The sequence below is a fragment of the Alternaria dauci genome, chromosome 1 (assembly GCF_042100115.1).
Source record: "Alternaria dauci strain A2016 chromosome 1, whole genome shotgun sequence".
NCBI classification, from domain to species: domain Eukaryota; kingdom Fungi; phylum Ascomycota; class Dothideomycetes; order Pleosporales; family Pleosporaceae; genus Alternaria; species Alternaria dauci.
Genome location: NC_091272.1, coordinates 6,760,242 through 6,780,483, shown reverse-complemented (window position 1 = coordinate 6,780,483; position 20,242 = coordinate 6,760,242). Strand labels below are relative to the sequence as shown.

Genomic DNA, 20,242 nt, shown 5'->3' with positions numbered 1-20,242 from the left:
TCGGCGGTAGAGGCCTACTGCGTCACGATAATCATTGGATTTGAGCTTTGGAGTTGCGTCAGCTGGTTCCCTTTCGCCATCGGAATCCTTGTCTAGCAATGTTGCGCGGAAACAGATCTGTCCTCTTTGTGAGGCGCGACGCGACCTCATGGACGGACGGACCGAAGACTGTTGCGAGAACACCACAGTTTCATGTCGTGCATGCTGGGAATGTGAGACATCTTCCACCATTCCAGGGCTCAGTATGGTAGTGTCGCTCAATCGTGCCATGTATTGAGGAAACAGTACCAATACAATGGAGGTTCGGTTGAAGACGGCTGAGGTGGCTCGCACAAGATGGCTGTTGGAAGAGGATACGTTTCTCTCCCATGATCATCCTTGGTCACATGAGAGAGAGCAGATGAAACGTGCACGGACATGTTTGGTGGGAAGTTCCCCCGCATTGACGCACAGACAGTGAACCATTACAGGGCAAACGCCGGACTACAAGACTACGAGATACCACCGCCACCATCCCACGCTAACAATACAGCATAAAGACCGAACTCTAGTTTCCCCGGTGTCAAACACCAGCCACCCACGTGTCGAAACAGGCTAGCAGATATCTAGCTAGATGCCAAGTAGAATCAGCTGTTCTAGAAGATGACCACAGTACACCATGACAGCTGCGACGGGGACGCCAGATTAAGCGGAGTGTCCCGTGTGCGCATGACACTTCTTGGCCTTCATGCATCCTTGAGTCCACCAAGGTACAGCACTCTACGACGACCAAAATGTACAACGCTAGATTGCTGTTTGTTCTTGGTGTGATCAAAGCACCTACTATCGGCTGACACTTGATGCTGGATACCAGGAGGAGCATTACATGGCATCCCTCCATGAGCTGACCGCTCTTGTATTCTGAGTCTTCGAAGTCTCAAGAAACCAAGTGTTGTGGTAATCTCTGGAGTAGACTGTTCAACTATATAACCTGTATGCTCTCCCCGTTGAAAAGAATCATCAGCTCCAACAGCATCTTCACATTCGCTACAGTCCATTCACTCATTCACTCATTTACTCTACGCACATCACTCGTTCAGTTTCTATACATTCCAACCTTCTTTCAAGATGCATTTCACTCCTCTCGCTCTTGCGGCTCTCGCTGCTTCCCTGGCTTCTGCCCAAACTCTCGTTATCCCCGCCAGGGTTGGCGCTGTTAAGCGCGCTTCCAACTCTCGCATCTCTGTGAACACAGATTTCAACTTTGCGGAGTATGACAGTGGCGTCGCCTGCGATGATGAGTCCAACGGCCCACCAGTCTTCATTCTCGACGATGGTGTCACCATCTCGAACTTGATCATCGGTCCTAACCAGATCGACGGTAATATACTGCTCACCCTACCTCTAGATATAATCTACTGACGTTCTACAGGTATCCATTGCAAGGGCCGCTGCACTCTGAAGAACGTTTACTTCAGGGAGGTCTGCGAAGGTGAGACAGTCTCTTCTCAAGAATCAAGCCATGAAAACTAACATCTCATAGACGCTGTCACCGCTCTCGGCCCAGGCGAGGTCCTCATCGATGGCGGCGGTGCCACCGGCGCCAAGGACAAGGTCATCCAGCACAACGGAAGGGGCCGCCTCACTATCCGCAACTACACCGTCACCAACTCGGGCAAGCTGTACCGTAGCTGCGGCAACTGCTCCAACAACAAGGCAAACAGCCCTCGCCATGTCGTCATCCAGAACGTCAAGGCCAGCGGCATGACTTCTGATCTTGTTGCTATCAACGCCAACTACGGCGACACTGCCACCATCACTACTACTTGCGGCACCGAGAACAAGGATATCTGCCAGAACTACCTTGGCGTTGAGAAGGAAGCTGGAATCGATGGTCCTAGCCAGAAGAACAACGTGGGCTGCTTTGGTCTTGGAACTAGCAACAACTTCCCCACCTGCTAGTCAGCAACTCTATTGCTGTCCCGATGTTTAACACAACGGGACGATGAAGGCGCGGTTTACTCGGTTGGAGCTCGGCAGATTGTACAAAGGGGGAAAGATGAGCATAGACATTTAGACTTTAGTTTTAGGGCGTTAAGGGTTTAATGGTTCTTTTCTTTAACTTCCTAGCCATCTCATGAATACTTGACCGTGATCTTTTCTACTCATCCTACTCATCCTACTTATCCTCCAAGGATGCCCGAATCACGAATTCAATCTCAACATCTCTATGTGTACACGGAATTATGATAGCAAATAAAAAGAACTAAATCTGAGTTCTTCGAGCTTTTAGTGTAGAGGAAAAATTCGCAAGATCTGTATGACATGATGGGTATGGATGGAAAGTTTCGAATCTGTTACTCGCATGTTTCGCAAGATTAAAACAAGTTATAGTCTGATAGGCGGAAACGAGATTACTCTACGCAAGGGCAATTAGTGAGTGACTCACACGTTCCACAGAATATACCAAACACAAACGCCTTGGAGACTAAGTTCATCGATGATACCGCAAGTATCAGTCGTTGGTCGAATACACACGGTACGTCACACACCGATATATGTACTCGCCACCGCGGAACTCATCAGGGATCGTGTTACAATCCTTGAACAACCTGCGCAACGCATACCGGCAATCATCTCTTCCCATGCGCCAATTGTAGCCCCTGCAATATCGTTAGTTACGCTGAACACATATAGCAGGAGGGCAAGAGTCTCACTGGCACCACGTCATATCGTCGTACGGTTGCGGCGCCCCATTCTCCACCGTCTCCATGCCGAGATGAAGATGTTGTGGATTACGACTCTCTGGGTAGAAACCTGGCTGACCGTCTGGAGGATATCTCCATCCTTGGTCACCATACTGACCGAAGCCTTTGATCTTTGCATCGTTAATGCACCAACCGTCAATTGCTCGTTCAAGATCGTCCGGAGACACCGTCCTGCCTGTGGCATATCTGGTCTCGTCCCAGCACTTGGGCGCTTGGGGCTTACTACTGCCTTTCGCGGTCAATTGTTCTGATGCAGGAAACGATGGGTGTTCGTCCCAAGGAGGGCTATCGTCCTTCGTGACGCCGCTTAGATCCAGGCTGTAATCGATGGTACCGACAGTAGCGGTGAAGCCGTGTGATGTATCGGAGTCTGGATCGCACTTACTCAGACCTTCCTTCAGAGCGGCGACGCATTCGTCTTTCACGAATGATGCTTGTTGGTTGTTGCCATTTGGTTTGGCCCGGAGCCAGAATGAGCGGCGGTCGGTTACGTCGAGTTGCGTGATTCCCCAATGCCGGTACACATTATCTGAGATGGAGTTGGACGTAAACTGATGGCCGTTGTTGTCGCTACACCAGGTTTGGATAGCCGACTCCACGCTCGTGCCCCCATACGCCACATTTTCTCTTTTTGGTGCATCGAGTGGGTGATTCAGACACTTGACGGTAGACTGAATTTGGTGGTGGATGGTGAAGGAATACATCCCACAGCCAATATCGATGCCTCCATTACTTGCCATGAAAGCTCCTTCGTCGCCTGCTTGGCATGATTCGTTCTCTGCGAGGCCTTCAAACGCCTCTTCGCATGAGAAAGCACAGTCGGTAGTGTTCTCTCCCGTTTTAGGCCTCCACCACAGGGCAAACTTGTAGTCATTAAATGTGTCCGAGGTGTCCCGTCTCCAGAATCGTCGGCGGTTGAGTTGCGATTGCTCTCCTTTGGCATTGACCATCCAGGTGACGTCTTCCGTCGAGCCGTCTGCTTTTTCGCAAAAGTTGGCCTAAGTCGCATTGAACGCTGATCTTGGAAACTGGGTATCTTCGTTAGGCATACAGAAGCTGAAAACGTCTGTGATGGGAATCTGGGGCTCGATCGGAACGACCCAAGGCTCTACGGTCATTGTTCTCACTGCGTACTCCGTTGGGGCGGCAGTAGGGGCACCGGTGATCTTCGGGCATTGCGTAGTGCATCTCTTGATTGCACCAGTCATACCGCAATAAGCCGAACATTCCTGCGTACTGGAGGAGCTCGAACTACTTAGAGTAGAGGCTATCGATATAGTAGGGGTAAAGATCGTAGGTGAGGGCGTTACCGATATTGTGGTGTCCCCTTGGAGCTCAGTGCCAGGGATACGGATCGACGGATATATAGGGGTCCCAGTTATCGATCTCTGATACACCAACATGAACGAGAAGCCCGCGATGATCAACGCCAGTTCCGGATTCATGTTCATGTAATGATACGAAATCTCGGCGAGTTGCATCACCACTTCCATGGCATCTTGCACCTCTGGTATCTTCCAAGTCGGTATCTGAATTGAGATTGTCCCCAAAGAGCCAAGATCTTCAAAAGCGGCTCCTGGTGAAGCATTGAGAATGACTTGCTTGGTAGCGCAAATGACTCCAGTAAGTTGCTCACTGAATTCCAGACTACGAGCCTTTCGAGAACCGGAAAAGCTGTCATCGAGAATGCATTGTTGGCTTCTGTCGATGAGTTCCGTCATTCGCTGTCCAAGAGACTCAGGAATGTAGATCTCGATGTCCCCTGGTACATTATCGCCTACCGAACTGCTAAAAGTTGTTTGAAACGGTGCATTGGAGCTAACAATGGTTACTCGAGCATTCCAGATTGACGAAAAGATGCCTTACACTGTAGTCGAGGCTACTTGAGGCCTTCGCGTGATCGTAACCATTGATGTCCCAGTTCCGGTGGCGAAAGCAAGTGTGGATGCCTGCGCTGCGGAAGCTATAGGCCCTACTTGGTTTAGGGGGACGTGAAGCACAGCAGGCACAACTTTCGACTTGTGGACCTTGTTGGCTATCGGAAAGTAAAGCACAGCCAAGAATGCTACGGACATTCCGGCAATACCAATCTCACGTGCTTCTAGTTCAATTTTTGGATTGACAAGAATGCCATTGATACATTCGAGTCATATGTCGTCAATGTTGACGCATGCACCGTCCAAAGCAGTTGCAATCTGTTCGTGCAGCTCCTCGGACAGAATAAGGTCGACACCGTCATTCGGGCTCGGCGGATCCGTAAATACGATACGTGAGCCAGTTAGAGTCGGTGTAGTAGCCTGGTTATTGTCAGGAGATGGGTTATTGTTTTGAAACAGCTGTTGGATGAATACCAAAGTTCCTGAGTATTGAGCTATATCGCCCAGGGCAAGCGTGAAGATCTCAGCCACTGACATTGACTGGAACAAGAACAGAGTGATCAAAGTGAGGTGTCGAACCATGATGCGGAGTGAAGTACGAATGTGATGTGGAAATAAAGGATAAAACACACTGTCCTCGGTGCTGTGTTAATTTCTGGCATATCAGTAGCTGTCAGAGCAGCGATTTATATAACAGCAAGTGTCACCAGCAGTACGATACTCCGTCGATCGTTCGGAAGAGTAAACTTTGAAAAGTACCGGGACTTGCTTGCATGGCGGCCCTCCGGAAACCCGTTCACCTCCTTGGAACGCGCCCCCTCCTGCGTCAGGTTCTGTGCCGCTTCCTGCATTCTGTTAGCCTAGAAGCACTGACTAGATTGGGGGACTAAGGGGCCGAGACATCCTTCTGGATGCGGTTTCTGGTAGCACGACCATCTATGCGTGAGGCCAATACGTGTCATTTTCTCACTCCGACGTTGTGAGCAGTACCAATATGGCTCAGATATCGAATCATGCCGCTGGATCTTGCCACCAAGCGACTGACGATGGCGTAAGGATTGATCAAAGAGTACGTTTGAGATGGCGACATGGCAAACGATAGTTAGCTCAGATTAACACCTACCGCCATCGCTGATTGGGGTTGAATGGCACAACCCAAACGAGATCATGTTTTGAATAAGCAAAAGAACTAAGATCATGGTGCTATCGATGTCCCTCGACATTGGGAAAAAGACTTAGGCTGGACCAGCATTAAGAGACAGGAAAGTGATTCGCCTCCTCTGCTACTGCGTATGCTCAGCCTCGGCTGCCTTGAGGATTTCATACAATTCTTGGTCGCTACGCGTGTGTGCACTCTCGGCCGGTGTGATCTTGCTCACCCTGCTACGAATAGTAGGGTCTGCACCATGTTTCAGCAGATACAATACTTTTCCTTAGATCCGTAGTGTGCGGCGTGGACAAGCGGCGTTGCCCAATTCTGTGCCATGTAGTTGACGTCAGCGCGATGATCGATCAAGACAGTCATAGTATTAGTGCCGTTTGTGTTCCCGCGGACTTTTATGGCGTCGAACAATGCCAGCGGATCCATTTCGGCCCCGTGAGACAGTAGGATTTGCAGTGCCGTCGGGTCTTCGAGTCGCGCCGTTTGAGCAAGCGCGGTTCGAAGTTGCAAACACGATCTACGCCTTACGGATTTGACGTTTGGATCCGCGCCATTACCAAGTAGCCACCGCAATAGGCTTTCGTTATGCAGCGCTCGGCTGTCATTTCGTAAGTCAAAGGCTTGCTGAAACGAACCAGATACTTGCTGTATAGCCGGGCTTTCGAACTCTGTGCTATTGATATCCCAGCCGTGATCGATGAGTTGCTGAAATGCAGCAGGCTCTGCTCTAGCAAACAACGCGTTGTTTGAAGAGTCACTTAGCGTAGCCCCGTGGTCCAGGAGCGTCTCGATCACACGCAGAGATCCAGACAACATCGCTTTAGTTAGACATTCTTGCAGTTCTTCGTAGCTTGGCTCTGGATGTCCGCGAAGCCATTTCAAAAGCTTTCCAGTGTCATCAGCGCCGATGGCCTCTTGCATCTCCTGAGGTGCGATGCTCATGTCGCTAGTAAAGGATGTTCGAGGGATTCGATGTACAACACCATGATGACGAGGCGGGGTTGATGAGTATAACAGAATCGAAACATGCGGCACAGGTGTGTGCAGGCAACCCAATGATTATCGCGGCACAGTAGGCCTCTCAGGAGATCGGAAAAGCGACTTTACACTCTCGTGTAGGTGTGTGCGGGCCAGGCGTCAATGCCTTTCAAGAGATTACTACATAACTTGCGTCATGCCAAGACACTAACCGCTTGCGATAGCCCCACCCCCTATCGCCTGACCAGGACTCTCTCAAAGTTCCGAAACTTCACCACGAGAGTGTAAAGTCGCTTTTTCTGTCCCCGTGGAAGGCCGACTGTGTCGAGATAATCATTGGGTTTGAGCTTTGGGGTACGAAACTTCACCAACAACCACGATATTGCAGCAGTCATTTGGACATCTAGCGAAGCATCGCGAAACGTACCATATTTCAACTGTGCCCTAATGCGTAGCTTTACCGGCCACGGCCCTAGAAATCTTACGCCCTAGCAATCTAGATCCATCTGTCAATCATACTACCACGGTGATCCCGCAAGACAAACCCGTGGACTCAACCGAAACACGACCAGAACATGAAAGCGGTAAGCGTAGCCCCATAAAGCCTGGACTCTCGGGCCTGCCTAGACGGATAGGCATTTCCCTACTCTCATGGCCCGAGCAGCCCTAAAGGCAACATTTCTATACCAAGGAATAGCCCCTGCTTCTCAAACAGCCCCAGATTCACGGCAAAAGCACCGTTCCTCAGAACGAAGATCAAATCATGCATGTCTTGGTAGCAAATTGTAGTACTTTCGCTACATTCGACAGCAGGTGCATTGTTTCATACATCATGCACTTACCTCGCCTTTTTTGGACACACCTTCAGGCTAAGTTTCCTCTTGACGTCGCTTGCACGGCGCGACAAGGTTTTCTGTTCAAAGCCAGAGAGCCAACACTTAAATTGAGTCCCATAGTCTTCGACTGATGGCAAGCATACGGGTCTACGTGCGTGAGACCTTGCGACGTGAGATATCATCTAACTCGCCATACATTCGGCCTTTCCAGAAACACCTGTACTCAAAAACTCAAGAGACTCATTTTCCACGGACAAAACCAACATTCTATGGACCAAATAGAATGTGAATCAAGACAAGATCTTCGAAGAGACCGTCATCAAAGGCATGAGGGATGGGAAAGGAAGCGGCAAGAACAAACAACAAGACTCTCTGAGGCTAGGTGCAGAGAAGTTCGCCGATGATCACATAAGTGCATACCTAGGTATCTTGTTCATCCATCTTCGAATTAGCGAGAGAACGGAGACTATCGACAGTACTGGGATCGGATGAAGACAGAAGCAATTACTCATCTTCTCAGGCTTGGTCAGCCCGGTGGGTGGATTGAACGCCTATATGAACCTACCGATAATGGAGAATTGCTTGAGAAAACTGCAAGATGGAGATTACTATTCAAATAGGACGCCAAACATCGCCCAGGTGCTCCACGAAATTTGGCCATGCTGTGGGGCGAGACAACAGAATTACACAACGACGCTTAGTAGGCTGATACCATCGACAAATTCGATACCTATTAGTACACTATGATCACTCATCACCTATCTACAGTGCATCTATCGGCCCTTGGGCAACACATAGACGTAAGACGCAACTCTTTTCCGGTACGGGCAGCGGAATGCAGGTCGCGCATCTGAACCGGGATGGTCATCAACGTTTCACCCATTTTTTCTATGTTCTAGTACCCTCTCCAATCTAAGTGTGGTTACGTTCTCTAGTACCTAGGTACTACATCGCAGGTTGAATTCTCTGCAAACAACGATCGTGACCGGAACTCTATTGAATCCTGTTTCTATGAACCGTTCAAGTAATATGGGTATGTGTACAACAAGAGGAGGAGTTGACTGGACCAGATGAGGAAGAAATATCCAGGGACAGAAAGAAGCCCACGTCACCCATGTTAAAAATGACTGATGTTCACAACAAATCATACTACAAAGGATAAGATATTGCGTCATTTGTTCTTGCTAAGCAATGTAGTCGGGGCTGCTCAAGGTCCGCACTGAGCCACTGCGCATGTAAGAGCTGGAAGAAAATCAAGATGTACGAAACGAGAGAATAAAATCGAACGAGTTATGAATACGAAGATCGTAAAACGGAAAGCTGAAGCCGCACTTGGCCGTAACCGTTGTTCCTCGCAAGAATTTCGGCGGTATTTACAGGGTTTAGTAATCTGACCTCGGGATGCTTGTTGGCGCAGAACCGCCTCTTTGGTCTACTAAACAAGTGGGGCTTTTCCCGTGGCATGATTGGATAATCTAATGCTCATCGAAACATGGCTGTCCCCTGGATGTTCTAATCAATTGGCGATCTTTTCCAGCAGAGCTTGGTAATCTATTCATCTGATGCTTGTTGATGGCAAGTAGCCTACCTCTGGCAGAGTCGCCTACATCATACGTGCATTGCTACCTTGGCAGCTGTTGTGCGCAAATTTCATCTATCGATGAGCTAATTACACGTGCAAAAGGGTACGTATATAATCAGCCTTCGTTCTTATCCTTATGATTCTCTGCAAGACCAAAGACGTATTACAGTTTCTCGACGTTCACCATGGTTTTCTCGCTGAAAGCGCTTCTGTTGACAAGCAGTCTGGCACTTGCCTCAGGCGCAGTGCCAACACCACAACATCGTGCAGACGTACGTTTTTGTTGAACCCGATGCCTCAGCTAGATCGCAATGCTCACACCATACCAGAATAAGACTTGTGTGTTCAATGTGAACCTTGAAACGGTATGTCTATCAGATCCCCAAGACAGCGTGAGAAGCTGACTTCGATGAGGCGGATGTCGCAGATACTGGCTATGTCCGCATGATGAAGAATGTGCGGCTTCCTACTTCTGGGCTCACATACCGCTACGCCATCAATCCTCCTAGAGACACGGAAAAGCCCTACCTCTTTTTCCTTCACGGCTTCCCAGATTCTTCATACAGTTGGATCAACCAGATCGAATAGACGCGGCTATGGTATCATAGCTCCAGATCTTCTGGGTGCTGGTGGTACAAGCAAGCCAGAAGAACTGGAACCTTACAGCTTCAAGAATATGGCAGCTGGCCTTGCTGAACTGCTCGACTGTGAGGGCATTGAAAAGGTAGTCACGGTTTCGCATGACCTGTATGTACAACCACCACAAATTTCATCTCTTCCATGACTTTCGGACTGACACACCTTAGCGGCAGCTTCTTGGTCTCCCGGTTCCACACGTATCAGTCCAAGTATATCTCAGCTCTTGCGTTCATGGGAATTGGCTACTTTGCCCCCGGCCAAGATTTCAATCAAACCTCTGTCGAAGTCTACAACAACATTACCGAAGCTAAACTCGGATACCCCCTTCTTGGATACTGGTACTACTATAATCGACCAGACAGACACGTCCTCATGGACACACACGTGAGTCCAACATCACAATGCGGTACCGACACAAGCTGACAATAGTGTAGTTGGATTCCATCTACTCCCTCCATTTCAGTCATAACATGCCAAATGATTGGATCGAGAACGTTGCCAAGGTCGACGGGCTGGAGTCATGGCTAGCAGCAGATAGGAGGGCAGAATACGGCAACGAGTGGGTCACCAACACCACAAGAGCGCAATGGCAAGCCACCACACGAGCACAGGGCGGTGTTGAATCAGCTCAGAAATGGTACAAAGCAATGATGCGAGGCATCAACTCGGCAGACGAAGACGTGGGTCGATCGACATTGTCAGGAATCATTGAGCAGCCAACCATTTTCATCACGGCGGAAAAAGATCCTGTTGCCCATCCGGCGGAGCAGCTATTAACGACTGTACCTTATATTCCAGGGTTACAGATTAGGACTGTGGATGCAGGACATTTTCTTCAAGTTGAGCAGGCGGGTGAAGTGAACGCTCATCTCAATGAGTTCTTCGAGAGTCTTTGAGATTTTGAAACAGGCTTTGTACATATAAAAGCAGCTCGCTGCAAAGACAGAGGATAGACGCACAAATGCGAATTTGATCAAGTACCGATAGAACCTCTCAGGCACAATACCCTCTTTCTTCAATTTCTCGCTCGTTTCAACAAGGAAGTTGGCAATGTATGCCACTGCATTGAAAGATCAGAATACATAACATCATCATGTTTTGTAAACGGGATTCATGGGTTATGAGGCAGCTGTGGAGAAGTATCCAACATGTCGTTGCAGTTCACCAATGAGCATTAGAGAAGCTTGTCATTCCAATGACAACTCAATATCGACTGATACCACGTTCGGGATCATGAAAAGGAGTAACGTGGTTGCCATCCGCTCAACCATGGTTTGGCGATGACCCATAACCACCAGTGAGCCACTCACAACTTTCGAAACCCATATGTTCCCATACGCAAAAGACTCTCATCGAGAGAAGTACCGCACATCAGAGGATTGAAAAGGAGAAACAAGTAGGAAATGGTAAACCATTTTGGCAGGCCTGACCGCAGCACAAATCCGGTCGGAAAAGGTTACATTCCTGACCATCCGCCGCACATGACGGCAAAACACATGTTGTGGTTGTAGCTACGACGTTTACAGTCTGTCGTGAGTAGTAAGTATGAGGAAAGTCGATGCAGAGGGAACACGAGTGGCTTACAGATGTTGCTGCTGCAACAGTCGCGGTCAGTGATGTCTGTGGCATGAGGCTAAGGCAACTGCAACCCGAGGATAGTTTTACGGCAGCAAAGACTGAAAGGGCAGGTATGTTGCTACGTTTCAGAAGCTCTGCGTCTACAGCTTCTGTTCGCTGGTCGATACTCCGATCGTTGATCAATTGACCAGGGCTGCGGCGCCTCGGGGGTTCGCAAACAGGGCTTGTAACAATGACGGTAGATGTGGAAGTCGTCACGGTGCTAAAGAATCCCATGGTCAACAGATGCAGCCAGCTGTCTACTTGCAGAGTGGCTTACGTTGTTGGTGTAGTCGTTACTGTAGATACTGTCTTGGTGGCAGGGACCTTCAGATACGAACTGCAGAAAGACGTAGCCGGTGGCCCTAGACTCTTGAGTACTGTAAGTGCTAAGTTGACAGCCTTGCAATCAACAACATTCTTCAGTGCAACTGGAACGGGTTCAGCAGTGGCTCCAGAGATGCTTAGGGCTCCAGCGACTCCAATGAGTGATAAAAGATGCATAATAAATTGACCAGATAGAAGTGTTAGGGGTTATGCTGAAGTGCCCAGTTGATGATGGGGTCTTGAGAAAGGCAGCTCGTTGTGCTTTGATAGACAGACTTATATACTTTTCATTCAAGATCAACACCGCCCAGATACCTGGTGGCAATGCAGACTTGGTCTCGAAGCAGACATAGTCGCTCTTCCTAATCACAACCAACCCGTCAAAGATAACGATGAAATCGCCAAAACAAGCCACAGGCGCAGTAAGCCCAGAAGCGGCGTGATCTAGAGGGTTTTCTGAGAGCTGAACCTCTTAGAATGGTGCGGGGAACTGGGGATGTTTTGATCGCTGTGTGGGCCCGTGAGGCACACACACTCTGGTGGCGGGTTGCGAAACAAGGCTACCCCGGCATCTAGGTAAGCGAAGCTGGACACACTTCACTTAGCTGCCGATCCAGATTCAGCCGCACGCAATTGCTTTCAGACCGCCGACCGTACACTGCTCAATATTGTACCAGCTACCTCCAGGTGCCGCGCCATCATGATAATACCTACCTAGGTAGGTAGTCCTGGCCCAGATCGTGGATGCTCCTTTCGCATCCAATCTCCCATACCGAGCGCCCTTTGGAATCTCACGAGGTCGAGTTTAACATTCCAGGAAGTTGGTTCGTTACGGACCGCGCATCTGGCCGTCATGCTTCATTGGCACCAACAATCGACCAATAATCGTAGCCGGATCGGTTTAGGTCAGGCCTCCCGTTGCAGATCCCGTGCCGGCACTTAAAGTTTCGGAACGCGCCATTTGAGTGGCTACCAATGATATAGTGGTCTGGAAATCTTTCTCCGGTTTGTCTAAGAGTGTGGAGAGTTGCCTTTGGGTCTCATGGAGGTATGGCAATGGTCATTGGGTTGTGCTGTGAGAAAATAGTCGTAATGTTGTGGATGGCAATGATGAAATGCTATAAGCAAGTTGATCCTATCCTACTTTTCAAATCAACAAACCATAGTGTCGGAGTGAGCAGAGGCTCAAGTGAAGGTGAAGGATCGAGGGGATCACATGACTAGATGATCACGTATTAGCCCTGAAGTATATAGTCTGTAGGCTTAGGAGGTTTACTTGAGCAGTGTTATCTGATTGATACACTCAATAAAATTCAGTTATCTAGTCTATTTGCTCTAGCACATGGTCTAAACAACCACCCGCTACTTAAATAACAACAGTCTGTCTCAACACCCTCCCCACCCCACCTACGGCGCAGCCGCAAGCGCCTCATCATTCCTAACAATCTCCTCCAACTTCGCACAAGTGCCTTGAACCATATACGGGATACTCTCATTATGCTTCTTCGCCTCCTCTGGATCCCTCGGTGGCGCTCCCATAACAATATCATCCAACCTGCTCTGCTCAATCCAAGCCGCAACCTTGGGCTCCTCGATCCACTTCAACCGGTTGCGCATAGACTCGAGAACCACGACTGACCAGCTCTCCGCGTTGCACACTGAATGAAGAGGTTTACAGATATCGTTCTTCTTCTCGTCGCTGTCGTATGTAGCTTCGATGTGGCCAATGAGGGCGGCGCCGAAAGTGGGCTGCACGAGCTTCACTACTTGAATGGTAATTTGTCTACCGTTCCAGATGGGAACTGGGGGTATGTCGGGATAGCCAGTTGCAGAACAGTCGATGTAGAGAGTATCGGGCGCGGGTGTGTATGTGCCTTGCGCCAGAGTCACCTTGTCAGCATCGATGCGTGTGACTCGTCCCTTACGAATAATGTTCTTGACTCGCTGGATGGTTTCAAGTTCTGGTTTTGAAATGATGGCTGCCTTCATCCTTGTTGGTGTCACATTCTTGTCGATTCGGTGCATAAAGCCGTATGATTCCATGCGCAGAAAATATTCTTGCGACGTTGTAGCGCCCATGAGCGCATCCGCCTTGTCCTTCAGCATCTGTTCGGGATTAGGCGTGGTCTGCGTAGGCTGGAGGGTTCCGCGTTCGATGAACCAGGAGTCGCGTGGCATGATCCAGGAAATCTTCTTCGGGTCAATGTTCTGAGACAGCAGCCACACGCACGCATCGGTTGCAGTCTTTCCAGCGCCAACCAAGGTATAGCCGCCGTAAGGTCGATCGAGCGATACCAAGGCGTTGGGCGTAATGAGTTTGACTTGGTCTGATACCTCATACTTAGGTGGGTTCATGGATGGAACCCTTACCATGGAATACGTAGCGTCTACGATACGAGTCTTTGGTCCGACTTGGTAATGCTTCCCTGTGGCAATTGATTCAAACTCTCCTTCGCGGGTATAGTTGTGGAGTGGATAGTACGAAACCCGACCAGACGGAAGCAGGGTACTGTTCATGACTCTGGCGTAATATCCAACTATCTCAGGGCCGGTTGCCAGTTCAAAAAAGCCCTTGTTCAGACCAATTTGGTCGGGCTTGTTGTCTCCAAGCTTTCGAGAGTTGACGCCATAGACGCTGGACGGCTGGTGAAGGGTAACAAATGGATAGGCTACATTCCAATGGCCTCCTGGTTGGGCATATTTGTCGACCATGGCTACCGTGGCCTTGGGATTGGAGACGATCAAGGTGTCAACGAAGGCCATGGCTCCAGCACCTGCGCCGACAACGAGGTAGTCGGGGGAGATAGTCTCGACCATGATGAACAGAGATGGGGTTCGTGAAGTATTGAGGTCAGGAGAAATCTGGATGATGTTTGATAAAGTGCTGAAAAATCGTTCGTGTTTTGGTAATGGCAGGATGATGTTTGAAGAGGGTCGAGGACAACGCACTCTCATATACCTGAGCAGATACCTTGTCCATCCACAATTGAGTTTGAGATAAACGCGCACAACCCATAAGCCGGCACTGCATAGTGTTCAAGGGGCTACTTGTTCGGCACTATTATCTTGCTTGTGACATGGCCAGCATTTCATGATTCCTTGGCCTGACCACCTAAGTTTCTGGTATCTTTTTGCCGAGCGTACAGTATAGCTGCGAGAGACATAGTCTGGAACGATCGGAGGCTTTGATGGAAGCAAACTATACCCGAAGAAGGTATTCGAACTGTTGAGCGGTGATAGTGATTAGTAAGGCCGTCGGTTACGCCGTTACGGACGTAAAAAAGACGATTCATACATATTCCGAGAGTCAATCTTCCATTACGTGCGAAAGGGTCCACCAAGATCTAGTTCCGGAGAAATAGCTCCTGTAATGAAGCAGGGTAACGGTCGCTACAGTACGTCCGTACTCCAAATAAGATCTATGTTGTAAAGAGGGCGCGCCAGCATCGCGGCTGCGATCCGAGCCTTAGCGATTCCGCCAACTCGACTCTTCTAGGATGGCTTGTCAAGATACATACCATCGGAGGTTAAAAACCTGGAGAGTTGTTGTGGGCGGAGCGTTTGGCATGATCCGTTGGCGATAAGGTTTGACGATGTTTCCGCGCCAAGAGCAAAGGGTTCAACTACAGTGCCCGTGCGCGTGACGAGCCACTTCGCGTGACGAGCCACCCTAATAAGATTAGACAACAGTAAATATAAGGTTATTAAGCTATACTAAATAGCTATTATTATAAGATTTTTTAGAGTATTAATATATAGATACTACTATAGTATTTACACTACTTATATCTCGCTAGTATCTTAGCGGCCTTGTAGGCTATTTTTAGGTGGGGGGGACGCCGCTAGTAGACTAGTATTAGCCTAACTTAATATAGTAATAATATAATAATACTTTATTAGATTTTTTACTACTTATATAAGGCTTTTTACCCCCCCTAGGCCTTAGGGATAGGGCCTATAGTATTATCTTATATTACGTTACTTATAACGTATAGGACACAGCTTAGCTAGAAGGGCACTAAGGTCCTAATATAATTACTTCTCTTATTATCTCTATAGAAAGAGAAATACTTCTAGAAGTCCTCTACTAAAGAGAGCTAGTACTAGCTTAGGACTTTTATAAATCTAGATAAGTTAGTAGAGATATTATCCCCCTAGTTATTATTAATATAGTACTATACTAAGCTTAGAGGGTAGATTAGTTCCTAGTCTTATAAAAGCTCTATTAGGTAGTTATTAAAATAATTTAAGATTATATTAATAGGGGTACACTAGAGCTTTATAAAAGCTAAAACTATAATCTTTAGTTCTTAGTAGTAAAGAAAGATAAAGGCTATTAGTTTATTAATAATATTTAGAAACTTAATAAATTTATAATAAAAGATACTAACTTACTTCCTAATCTTAATAAGTTTTTAGAAGAGTTTACTAAGTATATAGTTATAAGTCTCTTAGACTTCTTCTCTAAGTATAATTAAGTTAAACTCTATAAGGACTTAAGAGATATAATAGCTTTCTCTACCTTATAAAGCCTTATATAATAGTATACTTTACTAATAAGTACTATAAACTTAGTAGCTAAGTTTATAAGGGTTATAACTAAGATCTATAGAGAGTATATCTCTAATTACTATATACTATACCTAGATAACGTCTATATTAAGGGGCTAAAGATAAGGTATTATAATAAGGAAGTAGAGCTAGGTATTTAAAAATTTATAGCTAAATATCTTTTAAATATTAATAAAGTATTAGTAGATATTAAATATATTAGAGCTACTATATCTTAGTATAAATTAGATTTCTATTATCTTTCTATAATAGTAGTTAAGTACTATATTAATAAGAAGAGATATTACTTAAATAAGAAGAAAGTAAAAAAGATTACTAACTAGCCTAATTACTATAATACTAAGGATATCTATATATTTATTAGTATATACGTCTATTATAGAGTATATATACTTAGCTTTACTATTATAGTAGCTCTACTCTTTAAACTACTATATAAAACTATACCTTTTAAGTAAATTAATAAAGAAAAGTAAAGTATAAAATACTTTAAAAAGGCCTTTACTTCTACTCCTATATTAGTATCTATTAACTATAGTAAACCCTTATAACTAATTATCCTTATAGTTAATAAGAGTAAGAAAGGTTAAGGTATAGTTATTATATAAGTTAGTTTAAATAGCTATTAGTACCTAATCTAATTTAAAAGTAGAGTTTAGTTAAGAATAGAGTAAAACTAAAACTCTAGTAAGTAGAAAGTAAAAGCACTACTACTTACCTTAAAAAAATTTAAGTTATATATCTATAAGGTTTGATTTATAGAAGAAACTAATATAAAGATACTTATTATATAGCTATAATATAGTACTATTAACTTACTAAGAGCCCTTATTACGTAATAGCTAGTACTCCTTAATATATAAGACTTTAATATTATTTATATTACTAGTAAGAAAAATATTATAGCTAATATACTATTAAGAAGACTAGAGCTAGATAACTAAGAACTACTTAAGGAGCTAAAAGAAGATATAGAAAACTTTATTAATACTTACCTAAACGTAGTTTAGTTTATATTTAAAGAAATACTAGTACTCTAGTATAGCTTTTATAATATAAACCTTTTATTTAATAAATAACTACTAGTAGAAGACTATAATAAGAAGTTATAAGCTATTACTACTTAGCTCCTATTCTATAAATACCTAGAGTACCTCTCCCTAGTAGAATTTTATAAGTTTAAGAAGAAAGCTCTTTAAATAATAGTCTAAGAGCGTTATCTATTTATAATACTTATAGAGGAAAAGCTTTTATAAAAAGTTATAGATAACCTAAAGGATTAGCTAAAAGTTATTTAATCCCTCTATAATAAGTCTAGCTACTAAGGTAAGGTAAGAACGTAGAGTAAAGTTTAAGTAAGGTACTACTAAAGAGGATAATATAAGTAAGTTAAGAAGTATATCTTATCTTATATTAAGTACTAATTATACGTATTAGTAATAGTATAGAAGGAGTTATAGCTAATAGAGCTACCTAATATCCTATTTAGATAGATTACTATTAATATTATATATATACTACCTAGGCGTAATAGTAAGACGTTCTTAGTAGTAGTATATAATTATATCTTATAATAGGTAGAGGCTAAAGTACTAGCTAAGAATAACTTAAAAAGTATACTAAAGTTCTTTTAGTATAACGTCTTCTATTAATAAGGATTACTACTTAAAATATTAATAGATAGTAGCCTAGAGAATAAAGGACTTATTAAGGACCTCTAAAGCTAATAAGGGATTAATTAAATTACTTTTAGTATATACTACCTCTAAGGTTAAGGTCTAATTTAATAGGGTTATACTCCTATAGTAGCTACCCTAAAGAAGCTTCTAGGGAACTAGGTAGATAACCTACCTAATATCCTTTAGGTAAATAAAATAACTATAAAGTATACTATAAATAAAACTCTAACGTTCTTAGTATCTAGTTAATAATATATACTCCTAACTAAGCTATTAATACCTATATAGTAGATACTACTATAGGAAGAAGTTTATAATATAGTAAAACTCCTTACTATAAGAGCTAGGTAATTTAATAAAAGAGATAAGTAATTCTAAGAAGCTATTAATTAGACTATTTAATTACGCTATAAAAATAAAGACTACTTTAATAATTCTAAGGTACTTAGGTTTAAGTACCTTTTAGTTAATAACTTAGTACTACTAAAAGACTTATTCTATTATAGTAATAGATTAATACTTATAAAATTTCTCCCTAAGTAGAAAGGTCTATTTTATATCAAGAGTACTAGTAAAAAAGGATAGTACTAACTAGAGGAATTAGATAGTACTAAGTTCTATAGTTATACACCTAGTAATTAGCTAAAGATCTTTTACTAACGTATAATTATTAATTTAGAAGAAATTAACACTTAACTCTAAACCTAATAAGAATAGACTAAAGATAATTAAGTTAACATAGAAAGAAACTTATCTAGTAATAAAGATAATCTTAAAACTAAGAAACTAGAGTATAGCTAGGATATTCTAGAACTAAGTAATAAACTAGTTACTAGTAAGAGATATAGTTCTTATTTATACTAACCCTAAGAAATCTAAAATATTAATTAATAAGAATATAAAAATATTATAGGGGTAGAATCTAAACTAAGCTATATAATAGTAGTTATACTATAATAGAAGTTAAGGTTTAACCTAAATAACTATTAGGTCTTCTTATCTAATTATAAAATAACTATAAAATACTAGTCCTCTAAGTTTAAGACACTAACTACTACTAAAGTAAGAAAGTAGTAATAATATTACTATTAAACTATTACTATTATATAGAAGAATAGTAGAGAGGAGAAGAGGATAGTAAAGGAAGCTTACTAAGAAATCCTTAGACTAGATTTAAGTATACGTTTTTAAAGTATAGAAAAGAGAATTAAGAGGAGATTTTATATTTATTATAATTAGTTATAGTACTATCTAGAATAAGACTAATACTAGTAATAGTAGATTAACTACGCCTAGCCTTCTTAGATAGTAAAGGCTTATTAGACTCTTTACTCTTACTAGGAATATAATAATAAATATCCTTAAAATTATTATTATTAAAAATATTACTATTAGTAAGAACCCCTAACTTCTTAAAAGCCTTAATAGTTAGCTTATAGGTTAAGCGCTAAACTAAATAACCTTTAGAAGAAGCCTTAGGTACTAGAATAGAAGACTTCTTATATAAGGCCTTCTTCTTTATTAGTAATAGTATTACTAGAGCTTAGGAGGTAATATACTTATAAAGAGAAGGTATCTTATAGTTAACCTTAACTAGTAACTTAGATAATAAAGAGGTCTTACTAGTATTTAGCTTATTAATCTAGTACTAAAGATCCTTTACTTAGAGGTCCTTCTACTAATTACTTATAAGCTTAATATTAAGGTTAAGATAACTAATACACTTCTTAGGATTAAACTTAGTATTATTAAGATTAATATCTTTAGCTATTAAAGTTACCTAGGCTATACTCCTCTTATAGTATAACTTAAGAGTATTTAGAGGCTTAGTAGTAAAATTAGTAGGGTAAATAGTATAGGGGAGGAGTAAAAGTAATATATAAGATAGGGTAGGCGTAGAGATAGTAGATATAGAGGATATATTACTATATATATAAGAATAACTTAGTATATATAGAGTTAGTAATTATTATATAAAATAAGGGAAGAGGGTATCTAAAAAGGAATTAGGTACTTATAAGTTATAGAATAAGATACCTTAGCGCCTAGAGTATAGTAGTTTATATAAGTCTTATTTAGAAATAAGAGGTTATTAATAATAGAGGTAGTATAAGTACTAAAGGGTTTAGACTCTAACCCCTTCTTATAATTACTATATATCTCTATAATACTACTAAACTTAGAGTTAGCGCTATAAGTATTAGTATAAGTATAGATAGTCCCTAG

General features: G+C 43.6%; 3 protein-coding genes across 3 annotated transcripts; 2 read left to right on the top strand and 1 right to left on the bottom strand.

Annotated features, from left to right (window-relative positions):
- Positions 1 to 1,107: 1,107 nt before the first annotated feature.
- Positions 1,108 to 1,941, top strand: ACET3X_002064 (uncharacterized protein; the record flags this gene model as incomplete). Its single annotated transcript, XM_069447425.1, has 3 exons — positions 1,108 to 1,360; positions 1,412 to 1,471; positions 1,523 to 1,941. The coding sequence occupies 3 exons, from the start codon at positions 1,108 to 1,110 to the stop codon at positions 1,939 to 1,941; spliced, it is 732 nt and encodes a 243-aa protein (XP_069312306.1).
- Positions 1,942 to 9,858: 7,917 nt separating this feature from the next.
- Positions 9,859 to 10,717, top strand: ACET3X_002063 (uncharacterized protein; the record flags this gene model as incomplete). The annotated part of the gene is made up of 3 exons (XM_069447424.1): positions 9,859 to 9,929; positions 9,989 to 10,205; positions 10,256 to 10,717. The coding sequence occupies 3 exons, from the start codon at positions 9,859 to 9,861 to the stop codon at positions 10,715 to 10,717; spliced, it is 750 nt and encodes a 249-aa protein (XP_069312305.1).
- Positions 10,718 to 13,172: 2,455 nt separating this feature from the next.
- On the bottom strand, positions 13,173 to 14,582 carry ACET3X_002062 (uncharacterized protein; the record flags this gene model as incomplete). Its single annotated transcript, XM_069447423.1, has 1 exon — positions 13,173 to 14,582. The coding sequence occupies one exon, from the start codon at positions 14,580 to 14,582 to the stop codon at positions 13,173 to 13,175; it is 1,410 nt and encodes a 469-aa protein (XP_069312304.1).
- Between the last annotated feature and the right edge of the window lie 5,660 nt (positions 14,583 to 20,242).